The 25,000-nt window shown below is 43.3% G+C and overlaps 2 protein-coding genes across 4 annotated transcripts in view; one reads left to right on the top strand and one right to left on the bottom strand.

Moving 5' to 3' along the window:
• Nucleotides 1-34: 34 nt before the first annotated feature.
• tmem97 (transmembrane protein 97) lies at nt 35-1,676 on the bottom strand. 2 transcript variants are annotated; one of them, XM_014163642.2, is made up of 4 exons: nt 1,400-1,676; nt 1,057-1,201; nt 314-590; nt 35-200 (listed from the first exon to the last, which is right to left on the bottom strand). In XM_014163642.2, exons 1-3 carry the CDS (start codon nt 1,514-1,516, stop codon nt 316-318), a joined length of 537 nt encoding a protein of 178 aa, XP_014019117.1. In that variant the 5' UTR covers nt 1,517-1,676; the 3' UTR covers nt 35-200; nt 314-315. The 2 variants fall into 2 exon arrangements, with proteins under 2 accessions (XP_014019117.1, XP_014019114.1); XM_014163639.2 differs by having other exon boundaries at nt 35-590.
• An 11,563-nt stretch (nt 1,677-13,239) lies between these two features.
• Nucleotides 13,240-25,000, top strand: part of usp32 (ubiquitin specific peptidase 32) — a 95,482-nt gene continuing 83,721 nt past the window's right edge. For both annotated transcript variants that reach the window (XM_014163631.2, XM_014163633.2), the window contains exon 1: nt 13,240-13,475. In XM_014163631.2, coding sequence (XP_014019106.2) covers nt 13,418-13,475 — 58 coding nt within the window. In that variant the 5' untranslated portion in view covers nt 13,240-13,417. The remainder of the gene's footprint in view (nt 13,476-25,000) is intronic.

Raw genomic sequence — 25,000 nt, forward strand, 5'->3', positions numbered from 1 at the left:
TGTGATGATCAAAACATATTCATTGTTAAGAATGTTTAACATACCTATGATGTTTTATTGACTTGAAATGTACCAATTGACAATTCATCACTTGAGAAAGAAAAAAAATCACTATGAAAATGAGTACTGTAGACTAGAGGTATGATAGCCTGGACAGAGCTTGAGATTCAGAATGTACAGGTGGATTAGTAGCCTGAGTGCCAATCTGTTTGTGCCATCATGCCAACTCCTTGTCAAACCAAACAGGTGACAAGGACAGCAATGGAGTTGGACAATAGAACAAACAGACTGGCACTCAGGCTAGAAATGAGTGTCTTATTTGATCTTCTTGGCCTTAGCTGAGCCCTTTCCTCCCTGAGTGTTGATGTTATAAGCTGAGCTGAAAAGCATGGTGAACAGCAGCATCAGAGGAATCAGGAGGTACGGAGCGTAGATGACTGCCAAGGTGTAACGCTCCTTCTGGGTCTGGGGGCCAGGGTGGGGCTCTGTGGGGAAGGGGTAGTAGAGGATGTGGGCTAGGATGGGGACCAGGGTGGTGACTACGTGGGTGGAATACACAATGGCTGGAGTCCTGATCCACTTGCAGCCTCCTGGAAGAGAGGATGGTTGATGGAACAGAATTAGGTTGATTCCCTCAGTGTTATGACAGACTTACCTGCCTTGTCGTCATGTCTGATTTTATGACAACGTCTTTGTCCTATTCCCTATATAGTGCACTACTTATAATCAGGGCCCTGGTCAAAAGTAATGGGACACAGGGAATAGGGTGCCATTTGGGATACATATACTGATAGAGGGGTGTTAAGGAATGGGCATCCACTAGAGGTCACACTTGAGTTACACATGACTAAATGACTATCTACAACGTGCCAAATCAAAGGTATCCTGCAACATGTTGTAATTCCAAATACCACAGATTTTTACATTAGTTTGCTAGCCAATATGGGTTGTCCCAAATGGCACCCTATTCCCTATATAGTGCACTAGTTTTGACCTCTTTCGTCCAAAGTACTGAACTAAAGGGTGCCATTTGGGACGAATCCCATGTTATCTGACCTTTCAGGAAGGCGTATGCAGCTATGGGGAAGAAAGGGGTTTGGACCAGGGCCTCGCAGAAGATGAAGGACTTGAACCAGATGGGGGGATCCAGCATCATGGGGTCTCTGAACTCAGCCCCATACCATCTCAAAACATCTTTCAGCTGTAAAATATATATGTATGTAAACACTCAATGTTGCATCACTATAGGCACATTGGTTGTTACAAGTGATTTTCAACATCCCCCCCACAAAAAAAATATGGTGATATGACGCAGTCACCGTCACCCACTACACACTTTCCTTCAAGGATCTACTACTACACACTAGTCAATTATACAAGTCAAACTTAACGTCGTTACCTGTTGAGGATACATCTGTGCAGGAAGCAACGCTTGAAGATCAATGAATAATGTAATAGGAATGTGAGAAGCAAAATAAAAGACAAATATAATTTCTAATATACGAAGAATGCCCATATTGTATCAAAGAAAAGACACACCACAAATATAAACAGCTATCTAAGCTTTAATTTAGATTTTTATCGAGAACGCATGCGAATTTGACAGCGTTGAAAGAAAAGGGGGACAGACTAGTGTCGTGGCAACGCATGTTGGATAGTTCTATTCTATTGGTCCTTTTGCTTGGTTGGTCTAGCTGAGAGGCGGTTCTGAATCTGTAGGCTCTGTTCAAACATGTTAAACATGGAGCAACCTTCCTTCCTCGACCTGTAATTACTTCAAGCCTAGGAAGGTAGATCAAATAGAATTGAACCAGGCTCTATAGTATTAAATGACACGTCATTTTAGCGCGACACTCAATTCTTCATTGCTGTGACTTGCTTGCTCGTTGAAATTTCTGATCATGTTAGGCTGCGTTTCATTTCGGTTTGATCGCGGGGGAGGCACTAGTAATGTCTGCAGTTTCCGGTTTGGCTATTTGTTTCAAATAAATAAATCTCTTTGCCAAAATTCGTCATCTCTCCCATGTCTTATTCGACTAGTAGTTGTTCTGAAATGTTTATTGCTTGCCTACATTTTACTCCCTCTATGTTTAATATAACACACGTACATTAATTATTCATTTCGGTTGCCTATCGTGATGTGAAATTTGTTCTATAGAAAGTATTTGACTGATGTGTGCCACAGAAAGTATTTGACTCTAGCCACAACATTAAGGAAATTAGAAGGGGGGGATTTCAGCAAGGCTATTTTCTTGCTTGCCGAACCGAATTTTATTAAATTGTTCTGTAAAAACAGTGGAAAGAGCTATTGTGACTACTATGACATGTAAATGGTATTGGATAAAAAGGCCAAAAAAATAACAATAATACATGCAGTGGACACTATTTCTGTGCTTTGAGGGACCCATAATGCAATTCTTCAGAAAATGGGCGGGGCTTCATATCTTTTCAGATTATTATGGTAATTGTGGAAAATATGCAACCAAAGTCCAACGAAAGCGGATACAAATTCATTGCTTTTACTAATTATGACAAATCGTAAGAAAATGTTGAGCAATGTAATATGGCTCTGATCAGTCCCTACACCCAAAGAAGGGCACTGCGTTCATCCACCTCTGGCCTGCTCGCCCCCCTACCTCTGAGGAAGCACAGTTCCCGCTCAGCCCAGTCAAAACTGTTCGCTGCTCTGGCACCCCAATGGTGGAACAAGCTCCCTCACGACGCCAGGACAGCGGAGTCAATCACCACCTTCCGGAGACACCTGAAACCCCACCTCTTTAAGTAATACCTGGGATAGGATTAAGTAATCCTTCTAACCCCCCCCCCCACACACACACACACACACACAAAAAAGATATAGATGTACTATTGTAAAGTGGTTGTTCCACTGGATATCATAAGGTGAATGCACCAATTTGTAAATCTGCTAAATGACGTAAATGTAATAAAGTAATAACTTTTCAAATATGTTACGTTACACGTTATGTTGGCTGACAATTTGTTAGCTACGCTATTCTTACGAACCGCATAGCATTATAGCATTATGTACTTTACCGGTATGTTAGCCAACGTTAGTTGGCTACTTATACATCAAACTTGTCAGGCAGTATATTAGCTATCTGCTATCTAACTAACTACCCAACATTTTTTGACTTGATTATTCACATCCTTCTTAGCTAAGTGGTATAGTCGTGCGTTTCAATGGACATTGTTAATTCTGTCCATCTACTCCGATTTCAGAGCACTCACGCAGAATAATTGATGAATTTACAAACGCTGGGCTGGACAACACCCGTTGAATATGGCCGGTGTCAGTAAACGTTGGCAAAAAAAGAGTAATTAAATTGTTGCCAGCAGCACATTTACAGTCACCAACGCTCTGGATAACATGAAAACAGCCTAACCAGCTCTGTTAGGGTGAGTAAAATGGTCAGAGTGGGGTGTTCTCTCATTTGTGTCTGGAAGTAGCTAGCCAACGTTAGCCAGTTAGCTTGGGTGCTTGACTGCTGTTGAACGCACGGATCAACCCTACTCCTTGGCCAGAGCGTCTAGTGTGCTCACGCTGAATGCTCTGAGAGCAAAACGCTCTGAATTTACAAATGGACAATCTGACAAAGGTATGGATTTACGAACTTCAAGAGGGAACTCTGGGAGTCGAGATTTAATTTACGAAGACGCGAAATCGTAAAATGTTTAGCTAGTCATTTGTTATGCTAACAAGCTAGCAAGAGGTTGCATAGCAACAGCATCAACTTCCGGTAGACAGGCGAAGCTCTAGTACGCTCAACTGAAACGATACTGTTTGTTTATAGTATACTAAAATGAACTAATAGTATATACTCATTAAGTGTGTAGTATACAGTATGTTAGTGTGGGTATTTGAACACAGCTACAGAGAGATGCTACAAAGACTGGGAGTTCTAACTGTAATGACTTGAATGAGGTCCCTGAGAAGAAGCGTCAACAGGGAACCAAGCCCACCAGGTAGAGGTAGGTGTGCCAAGAAGAGTTGCAATGCCTCTTCAAAGTCCCCCTGAGAAGAACATTATGGTTGAGGTAGCTATAACACTGTAAAGTTACCTCTATCATTTTATAGCTAGAACGCTGTCTATATTTCTGAGACATTGACTCTTGCTATATTAACCAGCAGCTTATACAGCTGTCGATTACCATTGTATTTCTATCAGAAACCTGTGTGCATGGTGGTGGTATATGTTTGTAATGTTTCTGATCTATGCATGAATGCACTGTTACACTGTCCAGAACGTGTGTGTGCAACACCTAGCCCCCACACTCACTGTAGTAAAGTACTTGTATTTAAACGTGTATATTCATAATATAGGTCTAATGACTGCTCCATATTATTTTGCAGGTTGTCATTACATACGACCCAAAATTGAATCATTCAAAACCAGGAATTGCTTTTCCTGACAACAAGGAGTGGAAGCAGAAGAGGAAGGTAATTGCTGGAGAATTTTCGGGCATGATTGATAACTTGGCAATGAGCAACGTGGCCACCTTTGCAAAGTTAGCCTTGAAACCGTATCCCAAGAAATCAGAAAGCAGATTGTAAAGAAAATGCAAGCTGAGGCCAAATCATATGCATGCCTGTTTTTTTAACCTTGCATCTTGAGTAGTACCTCGTTGGAGAATATGAAGGCTTTTTCATATGACCCGTTGGATGATGAGTTGTCCAGGAAGACACCATTGTTTTATACCACCATCAATACTGCAACAGGTGCTTCCTGCTGCCTTCGACCCCCTCCTACTGCTGCCTTCGACCCCCTCCTACTGCTGCCTTCGACTCCCTCCTACTGCTGCCTTCGACCCCCTCCTACTGCTGCCTTCGACCCCCTCCTACTGCTGCCTTCGACCCCCTCCTACTGCTGCCTCCGACCCCCTCCTACTGCTGCCTCCGACCCCCTCCTACTGCTGCCTTCGACCCCCTCCTACTGCTGCCTCCGACCCCCTCCTACTGCTGCCTTCGACCCCCTCCTACTGCTGCCTTCGACCCCCTCCTACTGCTGCCTTCGACCCCCTCCTACTGCTGCTTTCGACCCCCTCCTACTGCTGCCTTCGACCCCCTCCTACTGCTGCCTTCGACCCCCTCCTACTGCTGCCTTCGACCCCCTCCTACTGCTGAACCAATGGAAGAGAGGAGGAATATGAGGACGGGGCTGAAATAGAGGTGGAGGGTCCAGTGGAGGAAAGAGAGGAGGAAGACTGCGGTCCAGTGGAGGAAGAGGTAGGAAGACTGGAGTCCAGTGGAGGAAAGAGAGGAGGAAGACTGCGGTCCAGTGGAGGAAGAGGTAGGAAGACTGGAGTCCAGTGGAGGAAGAGGTAGGAAGACTGGAGTCCAGTGGAGGAAGAGGTAGGAAGACTGGAGTCAGTGGAGGAAGAGGTAGGAAGACTGGGATCCAGTGGAGGAAGAGGTAGGAAGACTGGAGTCCAGTGGAGGAAGAGGTAGGTAGACTGGGATCCAGTGGAGGAAGAGGTAAGAAGACTGGAGTCCAGTGGAGGAAGAGGTAGGAAGACTGGAGTCCAGTGGAGGAAGAGGTAGGAAGACTGGAGTCCAGTGGAGGAAGAGGTAGGAAGGATGGAGTCCAGTGGAGGAAGAGAGTGAAGGAGAAGAGGAAGACTGGGGTCCAGTGGAGGAAGAGAGTGAAAGAGAGGAGGCAGAGGACCAATAGTCCAGGGAGAGAGTGAAAGAGAGGAGGCAGAGGACCAATAGTCCAGGGAGAGAGTGAAAGAGAGGAAAAGGGACATCAACAGAGCTAAAAGGAAATGAAAGGGAGGAGGAGGACTCTGATGAAAGGGAGGAGGAGGACTCTGATGAAAGGGAGGAGGAGGACTCTGATGAAAGGGAGGAGGAGGACTCTGATGAAAGGGAGGTGGAGGACTCTGATGAAAGGGAGAAGGAGGACTCTGATGAAAGGGAGGAGGAGGACTCTGATGAAAGGGAGGATGAGGACTCTGATGAAAGGGAGGAGGAGGACTCTGATGAAAGGGAGGATGAGGACTCTGATGAAAGGGAGAAGGAGGACTCTGATGAAAGGGAGGAGCAGGACTCTGATGAAAGGGAGGAGGAGGACTCTGATGAAAGGGAGGAGGAGGTCTCTGATGAAAGGGAGGAGGAGGACTCTGATGAAAGGGAGGAGGAGGACTCTGATGAAAGGGAGGAGGAGGACTCTGATGAAAGGGAGGAGAAGGACTCTGATGAAAGGGAGGAGGAGGACTCTGATGAAAGGGAGGAGGAGGACTCTGATGAAAGGGAGGAGGAGGTCTCTGATGAAAGGGAGGAGGAGGACTCTGATGAAAGGGAGGAGGAGGACTCTGATGAAAGGGAGGAGGAGGACTCTGATGAAAGGGAGGAGAAGGACTCTGATGAAAGGGAGAAGGAGGACTCTGATGAAAGGGAGGAGGAGGTCTCTGATGAAAGGGAGGAGGAGGACTCTGATGAAAGGGAGAAGGAGGACTCTGATGAAAGGGAGGAGGAGGACTCTGACAAAGGGGTGAAGAGGGTTCTGATAAAGGGAGGAGGAGGACTCTGATGAAAGGGAGAAGGAGGACTCTGATGAAAGGGAGGAGGAGGACTCTGATGAAAGGGAGAAGGAGGACTCTGACAAAGGGGGAAGAGGGTTCTGATAAAGGGAGGAGGAGGACTCTGATGAAAGGGAGGAGGAGGACTCTGACAAAGGGGTGAAGAGGGTTCTGATAAAGGGAGGAGGAGGACTCTGATGAAAGGGAGAAGGAGGACTCTGATGAAAGGGAGGAGGAGGACTCTGATGAAAGGGAGAAGGAGGACTCTGACAAAGGGGGAAGAGGGTTCTGATAAAGGGAGGAGGAGGACTCTGATGAAAGGGAGGAGAAGGACTCTGATGAAAGGAAGGAGGACTCTGATGAAAGGAAGGAGGACTCTGATAGAACAGTGGAGACTGAAAACATTGGAATGAACCTCACCTGTGAGAGTGATTAGAGAATGTTTCTGAGAGGATGTCTGTAGATTACAGATCTAGGCCAAGGCTACGTCTCTGAACAAGGCCGGGACAATCATAGTTCACAAAACGATTAAACCTTTGAACTGTACTTCATGATGTGATCATAAATATGACATGACACATATACTGACATCTTAAGTAGCTGAATGTCAAGTAAAAATCTAATCAAATTTGGTTTGTCACGTGCTTCGTAAACAACATGGTGTAGACAACGGTGAAATGCCTAGAAACGGGTCCTTGCCAACAATGCAGACTTTAAAAAATAAATAATAATAAAATAATTTGAAAGGAATAAAATCAAATTTGGGTAACAATAACTTGGCTAGATACACGGGGTGCCAGTACAGAGTTGATGTGCAGGGGTATGAGGTAATAACTTGGCTATATACACGGGGTGCCAGTACAGAGTCGATGTGCAGGGGTATGAGGTAATAACTTGGCTATATACACAGGGCGCCAGTACAGAGTTGATGTGCAGGGGTATGAGGTAATAACTTGGCTATATACACGGGGTGCCAGTACAGAGTTGATGTGCAGGGGTATGAGGTAATAACTTGGCTATATACACGGGGTGCCAGTACAGAGTCGATGCACAGGGGTATGAGGTAATAACTTGGCTATATACACGGGGTGCCAGTACAGAGTCGATGCACAGGGGTATGAGGTAATAACTTGGCTATATACACAGGGCGCCAGTACAGAGTCGATGCACAGGGGTATGAGGTAATAACTTGGCTATATAAACGGGGTGCCAGTACTGAGTCAATGTGCAGGGGTATGAGGTAATAACTTGGCTATATAAACGAGGTGCCAGTACTGAGTCAATGTGCAGGGGGAGGAGGTAATAACTTGGCTATATACACACGGGGTGCCAGTACAGAGTCGATGTGACAGGGGTACGAGGTAATAACTTGGCTATATACACAGGGTGCCAGTACTAAGTCCATGCACAGGGTTACGAGGTAATAACTTGGCTATATTCACAGGGTGCCAGTACTGAGTCAATGAGGTAGATATGTACATATAGGTAGGGATAGTTGAGGTAGATATGTACAGTTGAAGTCGGAAGTTTACATACACTTAGGTTGGAGTCATTAAAACTTGTTTTTCAACCACTCCACAAATTTCTCATTAACAAACTATAGTTTGGCAAGTCGGTTAGGACATCTACTTTGTGCATGACACAAGTCATTTTTCCAACAATTGTTTACAGACATATTATTTCACTGTATCACAATTCCGGTGGGTCAGAAGTTTACATACACTAAGTTGACTGTATCTTTAAACAGCTTGGAAAATTACAGAAAATTATGTCATGACTTTAGAAGCTTCTGATAGGCTAATTGACATCATTTGAGTCAATTGGAGGTGTACCTGTGGATGTATTTCAAGGCCTACCTTCAAACTCAGTGCCTCTTTGATTGACATCATGGGAAAATCAAAAGAAATCAGCCAAGACCTCAGAAAATTGTAGACCTCCACAAGTCTGGTTCATCCTTGGGAGGTACGAAGTCTGGTTCATCCTGAAGGTACCACGTTCATCTGTACAAGCAATAGTATGCAAGTATAAACACCATGGGACCACGCAGCCGTCATACCGCTCAGGAAGGAGACGCGTTCTGTCTCCTAGAGATGAACGTACTTTGGTGCGATAAGTGCAAATCAATCCCAGAACAACAGCAAAGGACCTTGTGAAGATGCTGGAGGAAACGGGTACAAAAGTATCTATATCCACAGTAAAACGAGTCCTATATCGACATAACCTGAAAGGCCGCTCAGCAAGGAAGAAGCCACTGCTCCAAAACCGCCATAAAAAAGACAGACTACGGTTTGCAACTGCACATGGGGACAAAGATCGTACTTTTTGGAGAAATGCCCTCTGGTCTGATGAAACAAAAATAGAACTGTTTGGCCATAATGGCAGCATCATGTTGTGGGGGTGCTTTGCTGCAGGAGGGACTGGTGCACTTCACAATATAGATGGCATCATGAGGCAGGAAAATTATGTGGATATATTGAAGCAACATCTCAAGACATCAGTGAGGAAGTTAAAGCTTGGTCGCAAATGGGTCTTCCAAATGGACAATGACCCCAAGCATACTTCCAAAGTTGTGGCAAAATGGCTTAAGGACAACAAAGTCAAGGTATTGGAGTGGCCATCACAAAGCCCTGACCTCAATCCTATAGAAAATTTGTGGGCGGAACTGAAAAAGCGTGTACGAGCAAGGAGGCCTGCAAACCTGACTCAGTTACACCTGCTCTGTCAGGAGGAATGGGCCAAAATCCACCCAATTTATTGTGGGAAGATTGTGGAAGGCTACCTGAAACATTTGACCCAAGTTAAACAATTTAAAGGCAATGCTACCAAATACTAATTGAGTGTATGTAAACTTCTGATTCACTGGGAATGTGATGAAGGAAATAAAAGCTGAAATAAATAATTCTCTCTACTATTATTCTGACATTTCACCTTCTTAAAATAAAGTGGTGATCCTAACTGACCTAAAACAGGACATTTTTACTCAGATTAAAATACAGGAATTGTGAAAAGCTGAGTTTAAATGTATTTGGCAAAGGTGTATGTAAACTTCTGACTTAAACTATACATATACATTTTTTTTACATTTTAGTCATTTAGCAGACGCTCTTATCCAGAGCGACTTACAAATTGGGTAGGGATAGTTGAGGTAGATATGTACATGTAGGTAGGGATAGTTGAGGTAGATATGTACATATAGGTAGGGATAAAGTGACTAGGCAGCAGGATAGATAATAAACAGCAGCGAATGCAATGAGTCAAAAGAGGAAGTGCGAAAAGGGTCAATGCAGATAGTCCAGGTAGCTATTGGTTAACTATTTATTGACTCATCACATAAGCTGCTGTAACTGTTTATTATCTATCCTGCTGCCTAGTCACTGTATCCCTACCTATATTTACATATCTACCTCAACTATCCCTACCTATATTTACATATCTACCTCAATTACCTTGTACCTCTGCACATGGACTCAGTACTGGTACCCGTGTATATAGCCAAGTTATCGTTACACATTCTGTATTTATTCCTTGTGTTAATATTTCTCTCTCAACATTGTTGGGAAGGTCTTCCACATCTGCATTGCTTGCTGTTTGGGGTTTTAGGCTGGGTTACTGTACAGCCCTTTGTGACATCAGCTGATGTGAAAAGGGCTTTATAAATACATGTATTTTTGAATCTACACCTGTTGTTTACAAAGCATATGACAAATAACATTTGATTTGATTTAGCAGTCTTTTAACTTGGGGGTAGAAGATGTTCAGGGTCCTGTTGGTTCCAAACTTGGTGCATCAGTACCACTTGCCGTGCGGTAGCAGAGAGAACAGTCTATGACTTGGGTGGCTGGGGTCTTTGACAATTTTTAGGGCCTTCCTCTGACACCGCCTGGTCTTGGATGGCAGGGAGCTCACCCCCAGTGATGTACTGGGCTGTACGCACTACCCTCTGTTGCAACTTGCGGTCGGATGCCAAGCAGTTGCCATACCAAGCGGTGATGCGGTCAGTCAAGATGCTCTCAATGGTGCAGCTGTAGAATGTTTTGAGGATCTGAGGGCCCATGTCAAATCTTTTCAGCCCTCTTCGCGACTGAAAATGTCTTAGTGATGTGGACACCCAAGGAACTTGAAGCTCTCAACCAGGTCCACTACAACTACGTCAATGTGGATAAGGACATGCTTGGCCCTCCATTTCCTGTAGTTCTGTAATCCTTCTTTGTCTTGCTGATGTTGAGGGAGAGGTTGTTGTCCTGGCACCACACTGCCAGGTCTCTGACCTCCTCCCTTATAGGCTGTCTCATCATCGTTGTGTCTTCGGTAAACTTAATGATGGTCTTGGAGTTGTGCACGGCTAAGCGGTCGTGGGTGAACAGGAGGGGACTAAGCATGCACCGCTGAGGGGGCCCCAGTGTTAAGGGTCAGCATAGCGGGTATGTTGTTGCCTACCCTCACCACCTGGGGGCAGCCCGTCAAGAAGTCCATGATCCAGTTGCAGAGTCAGAAGTCAAGTGACAGTGTAATTTTCCATGTATTGGAAACACAGGAGGTTTGGTGGCAACTAAATTGGGGAGGACTGGCTTGTGGTAATGTCTGGAGAGGAGTGAGTGGAATGGGTTCCATGTGTTTGATGTCTTTCCAGCCATTATTATGAGCCGTCCTCCCCTCAGCAGCCTCCACTGATTGGAAATAGTTAGATATACCACCAGAGGGGTATACTACAAAGCAAGCTAGATCTAGTCAGGGTTTTCTAAAGCTAGCCAGCTTCGGTTATCTTCACATTCCATCTCAGGCTTCATCTGTACTATGACAGTGGATATTGCTTGTCCATCTGCCGCTAAATCTAGCAGGGTTGTCTGACTGCGTGTGCATGTCACACGTGGCTAGTCGAACGCAGAACTCTTCATTGAGGCAATGCTTAAACATCAATCCATGGGCAAAACTGTGCCACATTTTCATTTCCCGAAATCAAAATGAAAGACAAATTGTATTGCAAATTCATCAGATTTTTGTGTGAAGTAGACTTTTAGAAGTACTGTCTTCATGTGATTGCTTTGGTGTAGTTATCAATGCTAAATGTGCAATGTGATAGGTATTTTAACATTACAATCCAACACACAAACACGTTTGTTTAATAAAATATTTTATGAAAACGAAGTGGATTATGATGCCGTCTTTGCGAGAGAGAATCAGATTTCATTGGTCCTCAACACGCGGCTCGGACACTTTATTCCGGATAAATGTAGTTAGACCTGGGTGAACCTGCCTCGGAGCAGGTTAGATCTGAATGAGTCGTTGCTATAGAAATGAACCTGGCTAATAAAAGGCAAGCCACTTTGGTACTACCGGTTATCCCGTTGTTGAACTCAAGAGTTGACCAAAGTTACCGTCGCTAACTCCTCAAACTGCATTCGTAGTATAGGGTTCAGATAGGTACACTTGAATAAAAATATGTTTGTTAATCTTGTTTAGGTGTCAACATTATTGAGTATTGCTGATCTATGCAAGTGATTAGATATTGTAGATAATCATGTTTTATTACACATACAAGCATGCATACAGCACATGGTAAAGTCCCCCCTTATCTTAGCTCGCTGGTCACCATAGCAGCACCCACCAGTAGCACCAGCAGGTATATCTCTCTGGTCACCCCCAAAGACAATTCCTCCTTTGGCCGTCTCTCCTTCCAGTTCTCTGCTGCCAATGACTGGAACGAACTACAAAAATCTCTGAAACTGGAAACACTTATCTCCCTCACTAGCTTTAAGCACCAGCTGTTAGAGCAGCTCACAGATCACTGCACCTGTACATAGCCCATCTATAATTTAGCCCAAACAACTACCTCTTCCCCTACTGTATTTATTTACTTATTTTGCTCCTTTGCACCCCATTATTTCCATTTCTACTTTGCACTTTCTTCCACTGCAAATCTACCATTCCAGTGTTTTACTTGCTATATTGTATTTACTTTGCCACCATGGCCTATTTATTGCCTTTACCTCCCTTATCTCACCTCATTTGCTCACATTGTATATAGACTTATTTTTCTACTATATTATTGACTGTATGTTTGTTTTATTCTATGTGTAACTCTGTGTTGTTATATGTGTCGAACTGCTTTGCTTTATCTTGGCCAGGTCGCAGTTGTAAATGAGAACTTGTTCTCATCTTGCCTACCTGGTTAAATAAAGGTGAAATATATATATATTTTTTTAACATAATAGAGAATGTATTAATTCTAATAGCGAAAAACGAGTGTATCCAATGCAACAGACCAATTGTTAGACAAATAACTTTCACACTTTAGTACAGTCTAGACAAGCGTTATGCAATGCATATTCTGCAAACTTTATGATGAAACCTTTTCAAATATATCCACAAGGGAGAGCCAGAGACAAGGACAGCGTTGACAGTTTTACAAAATGGTAACATTATAGGTTAAAGTAGGACAGACAGCCCCAAAACTGTATTATTGTGTGAAACAATTTGGCAATATAGCGTTGCAAAACTGTTACATTGTGGGTAAAGCGCTACATAATTGTAACAGCATGTAACAGCATGTTATTGTTCATCTCATGCGCATAGACCGTAAAAAGACATATTTGCGCAATCATTTCATGTCAACCAACCAAGTGACCCGAGGAATCCCGATCATGTGACCAAAGCAAGCATGGAGGCGGAGGCGAGGAGAGGGGGAGGCGGAGGCGAGGAGAGGGGGAGGCGAAGAGAGGAGGAGGCGAGGAGAGGAGGAGGCGAGGCGTCGTTCCTTAAAAACACAGCAAGACGCACAGCTGGGAACGGATTTCACAACAAACGGACAAGTCAACAGGCGCCGTTCATACACTCAACATTTTTATTTTCCTCACATCTTTAGTGAAATGAGGGCAACATGGGTGCAAAAGAGTCAAGGATAGGTTTCCTTTCGTATGACGAGGCCATTAAAAGAGGTAAGCTAACTACTGTAGCCGCTAGAGATGGGTTGTCTAGTCAACGAACCCAGTTACGGGAGAGTGTCATGCGAAGACCGTGGAACTTGCTTTCTCCTGCGGTGGGCATGTTCCCTGCAACGCTGTGCGGATAGCTAAGCTGCGTTGCTTAATAATATCACATTGTACACATTGACAAGTTTATTGCTAGTGAATCGTTGAGGTAGCTGTCAGTGTCAAGTGTTTCAGAACATACTGCCTTCTGCAATCAAAGCATTGAATTTGAACAACAATGGTGTGTGTGTGTGTGTGTGTGTGTGTGTGTGTGTGTGTGGTTATTATATATATATATATATATATATATATATATATATATATATATATATATATATTAGTGAAGGCCACAAAATATTTGTGATTATGTTGGAATAGATCGCTCTGGGGATAACGTTAACTACGTGAATGTGTATCAATCAGGCGCTGCCCACATCCACAAGCACAGAGAGAGGGAGTGATAACAAGCTTGATCCGTGAATAACCAAGATAACATTCTCTACTTGTGTCTGCTAGATCTCACACGGCATAACCCATCTAGTCTACTGTACGAGTTGATTAGGGACATTTTTTGCTGTTGTCTTTTTATTTTTTTACAGTTTTTGAGCCAATCACTATATAGAGAGAAAGCATGAGATGTCAGCTGTGTTCTTGTACTAGGCCGGCAGGATGTATTTCTCTCTTCAGATCAGATATTGAGACAATTATCACAAGGGCATTGTAGAGGTTAGACCGGATAGATGTAGCCTCGTACCAGCCAAAATGTTTAGGATCAAATATTGAATATCAATTAGTTGTAGTTCTGCATATCCGTCTGTTAGTTTAATTCATTGATGTAAGACTCGGGTGATTACCTATCAGGAAGCTCTTGAAAATATCTTATTTGATTAGGTGATACTTGTTGTACTTTGGTCACTGCAGTCGTAACACCTGAACTTTGTCTGCCAGGATTCATTAGCTAAATGTGTTACACATTGAGTTCTGTCACTGACCTCGTACGGTAATGTGCATTTAGACCCATTGCCCTTTACAATTTGTGGTGTAGGACTGAAGGATTATATTCCAGTATTGATCACAGGAAGTTAACCTATTTCTGTTTTGCTGTATGTTTGATATGCTGTTTATTCCTGACAGTTGAACTACATTGAAAGGTCCACTGACTGACTGATTGCCTGGCCTTTGGAAGGGACTGATTTAGCTAGTCCCTCCCATCCTCTTTCAATCTACTGTAGGCTATCAACCAATCACATTTATTTATAAAGACCTTTTTACATCAGCTGATATCTCAAAGTGCTGTACAGAAACCCAGCCTAAAACCCCAAACAGCAAGCAATGCAGGTGTAGAAGCACGGTGGCTAGGAAACACTCCCTAGAAAGGCCAGAACCTAGGAAGAAACCTAGAGAGGAACCAGGCTATGAGGGGTGGACCAGTCCTCTTCTGGCTGTGCCGGGTGGAGATTTTAACAGAACATGGCCATTAAGCCCAGATCATTCTTCAAGATGTTCATAGATGACCAACAGGGTCAAACAATAATCACAGTGCTTATATAGGGTGTAAAAGGTCAACACCTCAGGAGTAAATGTCAGTTGTCTTTTCATAGCTGAATGTTCAGAGGTTGAGAGAGAGAGTGTCGAAACAGCAGGCCCGGGACAAGGACCACTGAACAGGTCAGGCTTCCATAGCTGCAGGCAGAACAGCAGAAACCGTATCAGGAGCACAGATTTATTACATCAGATAGGACAGACTTACCCACGCTCCCCGGCACAGACTATTTTAGAATAGATACTGAGACAGGGAAGGTCGGGGGACACTGTGGCCCTGTCCAACGATAGCCCCGGACGGGACCAACCAAAGCACAGCCCCAACACCATCAGAGGGATATCAACAGAACACCAACTTACTAGCCTGAGACGAGGCGGAGTATAGCCCACGAGGATCTCCCCTACTGCATGAGCCTGAGGGGGCGCAAAACCGGACAGGAAGATCACATCAGTGACTCAACCCACTATAGTCGAAAAAAAAAAAGCCTGGTACAACGTGATTTTTTAAAATTGCATTTATTTAACCTTTTATTTAACTAGGCATGTCAGTTAAGAACAAATTCTTATTTACAATGACTGCCTACACCGCCCAAACCCGGACGACGCTGGGCCAATTGTGCGCCGCCCTATGGGACTCCCAATCACGGTCTGTTGTGATACAGCCTGGATTCGAACCACAGTGGTAGGCTTGATTACCAACAGCGACGAGACGGCCTACAGGGAGGAGGTGAGGGCCCTCGGAGTGTAGTGTCAGGAAAATAACCTCTCACTCAATGTCAACAAAACAAAGGAGATGATCGTGGACTTCAGGAAACAGCAGAGGGAGCACCCCCCTATCCACATCGACGGGACAGTAGTGGAGAAGGTGGAGAGTTTTAAGTTCCTCGGTGTACACATCAGGAACAAACTGAAATGGTCCACCCACACAGACAGCGTGGTGAAGAAGGCACAGCAGCGCCTCTTCAACCTCAGGAGGCTGAAGAAATTCGGCTTGTCACCGAAAACACTCACAAACTTTTACAGATGCACAATCGAGAGCATCCTGTCGGTCTGTATCACCGCCTGGTACGGCAGCTGCTCCACCCACAACCGTAAGGCTCTCCAGAGGGTAGTGAGGTCTGCACAACGCATCACCGGGGGCAAACTACCTGCCCTCCAGGACACCTACTCCACCTGATGTCACAGGAAGGCCAAAAAGATCATCAAGGACAACAACCACCCGAGCCACTGCCTGTTCACCCCGCTACCATCCAGAAGGCGAGGTCAGTACAGGTGCATCAAAGCTGGGACCGAGAGACTGAAAAACAGCTTCTATCTCAAGGCCATCAGACTGTTAAACAGCCATCACTAACATTGAGTGGCTGCTGCCAACATACTGACTCAACTCCAGCCACTTTAATAATGGAAAAATGGATGTAATAAATGTATCACTAGCCACTTTAAACAATTACACTTTAAACATTACTCATCTCATATGTATATACTGTACTCTATACCATCTACTGCATCTTGCCTATGCCGTTCGGCCGTCACTCATTCATATATTTTTATGTACATATTCTTATTCATTCCTTTACACTTGTGTATAAGGTAGTTGTTGTGAAATTGTTAGATTACTTGTTAGGTATTACTGCACGGTCGGAACTAGAAGCACAAGCATTTCGCTACACTCGCATTAACATCTGCTAACCACGTGTATGTGACATAACATTTGATTTGATTTGGGTGTCTGTAGTGACGCCTCTTGCACTGAGATGCAGTGCCTTAGACACCCCTCCTAGGCAACATGGTGACATTAGACACAGCCAAGCATTCCTCAGATTCCCATGCTATATGATCATATGTTATAAAGCACACCGAGCCCATGGAATCACCTATATCCTATCTACCGGGTGGTCACGGGATGGGTGGTGTGACAGAAATAAGCAGAAAGGAAATTAGAGCTGTTCTCATGGCGACATAGTGTGGTGTCTGTTGCTTAACAACTAAAGTAAGACTACACTGTGCTTTTCTTGAGCATGCAGGCAGTCTCTCTGTTCTTCCCATTGTAGGAGTCGGAGAATAATTAGGCTGATCTGGCTGAAGACTTCATCTATCCTGATAGGTGCGATAGGTTAGGCGGCCTAGATGTGGTTGTCATTTACAGTTGAAGTCGGAAGTTTACGTACGCCTTAACCAAATACATTTAAACTCAGTTTTTCACAATTCCTGACATTTAATCCTAGTAAAAATCCCTGTCTTAGGTCAGTTACAATCACCACTTTATTTTAAGAATGTGAAATGTAAGAATAATAGTAGAGAGAATGATTTATTTCAGCTTTTATTTCTTTCATCACATTTCCAGTGGGTCAGAAGTTCACATACACTCAATTAGTATTTGGTAGCATTGCCTTAAACAATTTAAACTTGGGTCAAACGTTTCGGGTAGCCTTCCACAAGCTTCCCACAATAAGTTGGGTGGATTTTGGCCCATTCCTCCTGACAGAGCTGGTGTAACTGAGTCAGGTTTGTAGGCCTCCTTGCTCGCACACACTTTCAGTTCTGCCCACAAATGTTCTATAGGATTGAGGTCAGGGCTTTGTGATGGCCACTCCAATACCTTGAATTTGTTGTCCTTAAGCCATTTTGCCACAACTTTGGAAGTATGCTTGGGGACATTGTCCATTTGGAAGACCCATTTGCGACCAAGCGTTAACTTCCTGACTGATGTCTTGAGATGTTGCTTCAATATATCCACATAATTTTCCTTCCTCATGAAGCCATCTATTTTGTGAAGTGCACCAGTCCCTCCTGCAGCAAAGCACCCCCACAACATGATGCTGCCACCCCGTGCTTCACGGTTGTGATGGTGTTCTTCGACTTGCAAGCCTCCCCCTTTTTCCTCCAAACATAACGATGGTCATTATGGCCAAACAGTTTTATTTTTGTTTCATCAGACCAGAGGATATTTCTCCAAAAAGAACGATCTTTGTTCTCATGTACAATTGCAAACCATAGTCTGGCTTTTTTTATGGCGGTTTTGGAGCAGTGGCTTCTTCCTTGCCTTTCAGGTTATCTCGATATAGGACTCGTTTTACTGTGGATATAGATACTTTTGTACCCGTTTCCTCCAGCATCTTCACAAGGTCCTTTTGCTGTTGTTCTGGGATTGATTTGCACTTTTCACATCCAAGTACCTTTATCTCTAGGAGACAGAACGCGTCTCCTTCCTGAATGGTATGACGGCTGCGTGGTCCCATGGTGTTTATACTTGCGTACTATTGTATGTACAGATGAACGTGGTACCTTCAGGCGTTTGGAAATTGCTCCCAAGGATGAACCAGGCTTGTGGAGGTCTACAATTTTTTTTTGGAGGTCTTGGCTTATTTCTTTGTTTTGATTTTCCCATGATGTCAAGCAAAGAGGCACTGAGTTTGAAGGTAGGCCTTGAAATACATCCACAGGTACACCTCCAATTGACTCAAATTATGTCAATTAGCCTATCAGAAGCTTCTAAAGCCATGACATCCTTTTCTGGAATTTTCCAGGCTGTTTAAAGGCACAGTCAGCTTAGTGTATGTAAACTTCTGACCCACTGGAATTGTGATACAGTGAATTATAAGTGAAATAATCTGTCTGTAAACAATTGTTGGAAAAATTACTTGTCATGCACAAAATAGATGTCTTAACCGACTTGCCAAAACTATAGTTTGTTAACAAGAAATTTGTGAAGTGGTTGGAAAAACAAGTTTTAATGACGCCAACCTAAGTGTATGTAAACTTCCGACTTCAACTGTATCTGTCGGCCCGTCAAAAGTTCAACTCATTTAAACTTTAAAAAAAAAATGTTGTCTGTGAAATTGTATTTCAACGTACGACTCCCATTGAGAAAGCATTGGAAATCATGGATAAGGATCAAATCAACAGGCCAGTCTGGCCTTAGTCCCTGTCTCTCTTCCTGGAGTGCTGCCTAAAGTCAGTTCTCTCTTGAACTTGTGTGAACTGTGTATTTGCATGCAGCCAGGCAGTCACTACAGTAGGGACTAAAATAAATCTTGGTCGACCAAGAGTCATCTGTTCTTTCGACCAATCGATTGGTCGACCAAGAGTCATCTGTTCTTTCGACCAATCGATTGGTCGACCAAGAGTCATCTGTTCTTTCGACCAATCGATTGGTCGACCAAGAGTCATCTGTTCTTTCGACCAATCGATTGGTCGACTTTTTTTAAACGTGTATTTTTCCATATATAGACACATCCTGTGTGTTTTGAATTTTTTTTTTTTATTATCGAATCAACTATATGCACTAAGCTTGTCTGATGCTGCAAATTGTTTGATGAAATAATTAAGACACAAAAATGACTAGACGGAGTCCGACCGTTTTTGATTGTGCCGGGCTCAGACTTGCGGCTCTGTGTGACCAGCACCCGTTGTCGCCCTCTCTCCTCCCCGCTGCAGCGACCGCCACAGAACATCAACAGTGTTTATCCTGCTGTCTCCGTGTTTTCTTAAACTGTAACGTAATTACAGCCATTTCTGACTAAAAAGTTATCTTACTAAAATCCCTCATTTTGTTTAGGAAAAACATTCCCTGTTCCCTCAACCCTGGCTCTCTTTATGTGAAGTATGTACGCATCGCATGCACTTGACCTATAGGCCCTATCATAATTTAGGCCCTATCATATAGGCTATAGGCCCTATCATAATCACATCAATAAATTGGTTATTACAAACTCTGAACACCATAACACGTGAAATGGATGCAGAGGACGTTACAAATAAGGGGAAGTCAGATGTGTGGAAGAAATTTGACTAGTTGTGGAAAATACTGGAGATTAAGAAAAGGGTAAGGAACAAGCACTAGCTGCATATTATGTGTGATTAAACAGGTGCTGTTAAATAATTTTATATATATATATATATTACTTTTTCTGACCGTTTTGAGCAATGTAAACAACACTAAAACAATTATAAAACCTTTTTTATTACAGCAAAGACTAAAAATAGTCGCATGTATTCGTGAAATGGAACCGTTTTTAGGCCTGTTTATTGTTACTCTAATTATTCAATGGTCGCTTTATTTTAACTGAAATGGTTGATTGCATTTCAGATCATGAATGACTCTGATGCTGTGTGATGACCATGAACGAATAAATGATTGATTCATACAGTAGCCTAACTAAGTTACAGTATTAAGACTAAACAGGATGTGTTCTGAAGCCTACAGCTCAATGGTGGTTATACAAGGCTGCTATACTAAGCATACTAATGGTAATGATGCTCATAATACTAATAGTAATAATAACAATAAGGAGATCAAGGAAAAAGGTTTATTATAAATGTAATTCTTCTGACAATTTTAATCAGTGTAAACAACAGTAAATACATTTATAAATAATACCAGTGAGGCTGGTCTAATGGAAAATAGTGTAAAGCCTTTTTATTACAGTAAAGATTTAAAAACAGCTGAATAGTTTATCCAACATGTTGTGTGAGGCTTAGAGCTCACGGAATTTAGAGCTCACGGAATTTAGAGCTCACGGAATCAGAAGGCTACTAAACAAACACTGAAACAGGCAACAGAAGCAGGATCTGTCTGTCTTCTGTTTATTTATATAGATATAGATGATTTATAAAGCCAGGCACACTTTAACAGTTTGGTTATTGATTATAGACCTAATTTAACTTCTATGGGCTAGGTGGGACGTGACCGTCCCACCTGCGGGACACACTATTCAACAGCCAGTGAAATAGCATGGCGCGAAATACAAAACAGCAAAAAATCTCAATTTCATTTTCTCAAACAATCAACTATTTTACACCATTTTTAAAGAAACTTCTCGTTAATCTAACCACATTGTCCGATTTCGAAAAGGCTTTACGGCGAAAGCATAATATTAGATTTTGTTAGGACATAAACTTCACAAGAAAAACCACACAGCCATTTTCCAAGCAAGGACATGCATCACAAAAACCAAAAATACAGCTAAAATATTCACTAACCTTTGATCTTCATCAGATGGCACTCATAGGACTTCATGTTACACAATACATGTATGTTTTGTTCGATAAAGTTCATATTTATATCCAAAACCCCCATTTTTACATTGGCGTGATGTTCAGAAAATGTATTCCCACCAAAACTTCCAGTGAATGTGCACATCAATTTACAAAAATACTCATCATAAATGTTGATAAAATTTACAACAGTTATTGACAGAATTATAGATATACTTTTCCTTAATGCAACCGCTGTGTCAGATTTTAAAATAGCTTTATGGAGAAAGCACATTTTTCAATATTCTGAGTACATAGCTCAGCCATCAAAGCAAGCTATACAGATACCCGCCAAGTTCTGGGGTCAACTAAACTCAGAATTAGTATTATAAATATTCTCTTACCTTTGCTGATCTTCGTCAGAATGCACTACCAGGACTCCTACTTCCACAAGAAATGTTATTTTTGTTCGAAATACTCCATATTTATGTCCAAATACATCCGTTTTGTTTGTGCGTTCAGATCACTATCCAAAGGCATAACGCGCGAGCGCAGTACCAGAGACAAAGTCAAATAGTTCCATTACCGTTTGTAGAAACATGTCAAACGTTGTTTACAATCAATCCTTAGGGTCTTTTTAACATAAAACGTCGATAATATTCCAACCACACAATAGCGCATTCATTCATTCAAGAAGAAAAAGGAAGGGCGGGCTCGCGCATCACCAAGTCCTTTGTCCTCAGGCAGTCCACTCATTGACTGAGCTCCTATTTTATGCCCAGTAACAGGAGAAGGATGAAACACGTTTCTAAAGGCTGTTGACAGCCAATGGAAGCCTTAGGAAGTGCAACGTGACCCCACAGACACTGTAGTTTCGATAGGGATTCAAAAGAAGAACTACAATTCTCAGATTTCCAACTTCCTGGTTGGATTTTTGTCAGGTTTTTGCCTGCCATATGAGTTCTGTTATACTCACAGACATCATTCAAACAGTTTTAGAAACTTCAGAGTTTTCTATCCAAATCTACTAATAATATGCAAATATTTGACTCTGGGCCCGAGTATTAGGCAGTTTACTCCGGGCACGCTTTTCATCCGACAATTAAAATACTGCCCCCTATACCTTAAAAAGTTAAGTTGGTTTCCTCGCTCCTCACTTTTCTTAGACAACTAAGACAAGGGCTGTTTTCTCCTCTTCTAACTCTGCCGCCACCTCCGCCGCATTGTTCTCAACACCAATATGCTGGTTAACTTTGCTATTATGCACATAGCAACATGGTCTAGGAAAAGGTGGCAATTCAACAGCGCACTGATGTTTCAGAAGCGTGGACAGCGACCGCTATCCAACACAAGAGAAAGCGTATTTGTTATAAAATAACATTTTTATTAGTGTTGCACCATTTGTTTTCTTACTAAATATAACCATATACAATTTCAGTAGCAGATGTCTTAGTGATGGACTGTGCCATTCCCATGGCCACCACAATGGATCAGTCCACTCAGACAGGCACCAATCAAACAGGTGTCGTGTACACCATGATTAAAAAAAAAAAAAAAAAAAATGTTCTACTGCTCGACTAAAGAAATCTCGATAAACCAACACCCTATCGACCAAACAGTCGACCAAATGGGATCAGCCCCTACACTACAGGTTTGGTTTTTCAGCTCTGGCTCCAGCCCAATGCCATGTCACTCTCCCTCTCAGCAGACAAGCCTGTGATATTTCAGGATGCAGCCAGCCAGCCCCATGCCATGTCACTCTCCCTCTCAGCAGACAGGCCTGTGATATTTGAGATTTTTCAAAGTAGTCCCCCTTTGTCTTAATGACAGATTTGCACACTCTTGGCATTCTCTCAACCAGCTTCATGAGGTAGTCACCTGGAATGCTTTTACAACAGTCTTGAAGGAGTTCCCACATATGCTGAGCACTTGTTGGGTGCTTTTCCTTCACTCTGTGGTCCAACTCATCCCAAACCATTTCAATTGGGTTGAGGTCGGGTGATTGTGGCGGCCAGGTCATCTGATGCAGCACTCCATCTCTCTCCTTCTTGGTCAAATAGCCCTTACACAGCCTGGAGGTGTGTTTTGGGTCATTGTCTTATTGGGGGAAAATAAAATGATAGACCCACTAAGCGCAAACCAGATGGGATGGCGTATCGCTGCAGAATGCTGTGGTAGCCATGCTGGTTAAGCAACCCCACACCATCACACCTCCTCCTCCAAGCTTCACGTGGGAATCACACATGCTGAGATCATCAGTTCACCTACTCTGCGTCTCACAAAGACACTTCGGTTGGAACCAAACATCTCAAATTTGGACTCATCAGACTAAAGGACAGATTTCTACCGGTCTAATGTGTTTCTTGGCCCAAGCAAGTCGTCTTATTGGTGTCCTTTTAGTAGTGGTTTCTTTGCGGGAATCTGGCCTTCATGGTCGAATTGTTGCAGTCTCCTCTGAACAGTTGATGTTGAGATGTGTCTTTTACTTGAAATCTGAAGTGTTTATTTGGGCTGCAATCTGAGGTGCAGTTAATTGCCAATTTCTGTGGCTGGTAACTCTAATGAACTTATCCTCTGCAGCAGAGGTAACTCTGGGTCTTCCTTTCTTGTGGCGGTCCTCATGAGAGCCAGTTTCATCATAGCGCTTGATGGTTTTTGCAACTGCACTTGAAGAAACTTTCAAAGTTCTTAGGAAGTTTTCCAGATTGACTGACATTCATGCCTTAAAGTAATGATGGACTGTTTCCCTTCGCTTATTTCAGCTGTTCTTGCCATAATATGGACTTGGTCTTTTACCAAAGAGGGCTGTGTACCAACGCTACCTTGTCACAACAGAAGGAAAGATTCCACAAATTAACTCAGTCTCTCCCTATCCCAGTCTGCTGTCCTCACATGCTTCAAGAGGGGCACCATTGTTCCTGTACCCAAGAAAGCTAAAGAAACTTCCCCGTCGCACTCACTTCTGTCATCATGAAGTGCTTTGAGAGACTAGTCAAGGATGATATCACCTCCACCTTACCTGTCACCCTAGACCCACTTCAATATGCTTACCGCCCCAATAGGTCCACAGACGATGCATCGCCATCACACTGCACACTGCCTTATCCCATCTGGACAAGAGGAATACCTATGTAAGAATGCTGTTCATTGACTCTAGCTCAGCATTCAACACCATAGTACCCTCCAAGCTCATCATTAAGCTTGAGGCCCTGGGTCTGATCCCCGCCCTGTGCAATTGGGTCCTGGACTTCCTGACGGGCCGCCCACAGGTGGCGAAGGTAGGAAATAACATCTCCACTTCGCAGATCCACAGCACGGTCCCCACAAAGGTGCGTGCTCAGCCCCCTCCTGTACTCCCTGTTCACCCACGACTGCGTGGCCATGCAGTCGTGGGTGAACAGCTATCTCAAGGCCATCAGACTTAAACAGCCATCACTAGCACAGAGAAACTGCTGCCTACATACAGACTTGAAATTGTTGGCCACTTTAATAAATGGATAACTAGTCACTTTAACAATGTTTACATGTTTTTTTAAAATGTATTTATCTGTTATTTTACCAGGTAAGTTGACTGAGAACACATTCTCATTTGCAGCAACGACCTGGGGAATAGTTACAGGGGATGAATGAGCCAATTGGAAACTGGGGATTATTAGGTGACCATGATGGTTTGAGGGCCAGATTGGGAATTTAGCCAGGACACCGGGGTTAACACCACTACTCTTACGATAAGTGACATGGGATCTTTAATGACCTCAGAGAGTCAGGACACCGTTTAACATCCCATCCAAAAGACGGCACCCTTCACAGGGCAATGTCCCCAGTCACTGCCCTGGGGCATTGGGATATTTGTATTTATTTTAGACCAGAGGAAACAGTGCTTCCTATTGGCCCTCCAACACCACTTCCAGCAGCATCTGGTCTCCCATCCAGGGACTGACCAGGACCAACCCTGCTTAGCTTCAGAAGCAAGT

The sequence above is a fragment of the Salmo salar genome, chromosome ssa20, assembly GCF_905237065.1.
Source record: "Salmo salar chromosome ssa20, Ssal_v3.1, whole genome shotgun sequence".
Classification (NCBI taxonomy): domain Eukaryota; kingdom Metazoa; phylum Chordata; class Actinopteri; order Salmoniformes; family Salmonidae; genus Salmo; species Salmo salar.

Coding starts and splice junctions, on each gene's coding strand:
- tmem97 (XM_014163642.2), bottom strand. CDS start 1,516: ATGGGCATTCTTCGTATATTAGAAATTATATTTGTCTTTTATTTTGCT. Junction 1,202..1,399: donor CACAGATGTATCCTCAACAG/GTAACGACGTTA, acceptor TATATTTTACAG/CTGAAAGATGTTTTGAGATG. Junction 591..1,056: donor TGCATACGCCTTCCTGAAAG/GTCAGATAACAT, acceptor CCTCTCTTCCAG/GAGGCTGCAAGTGGATCAGG.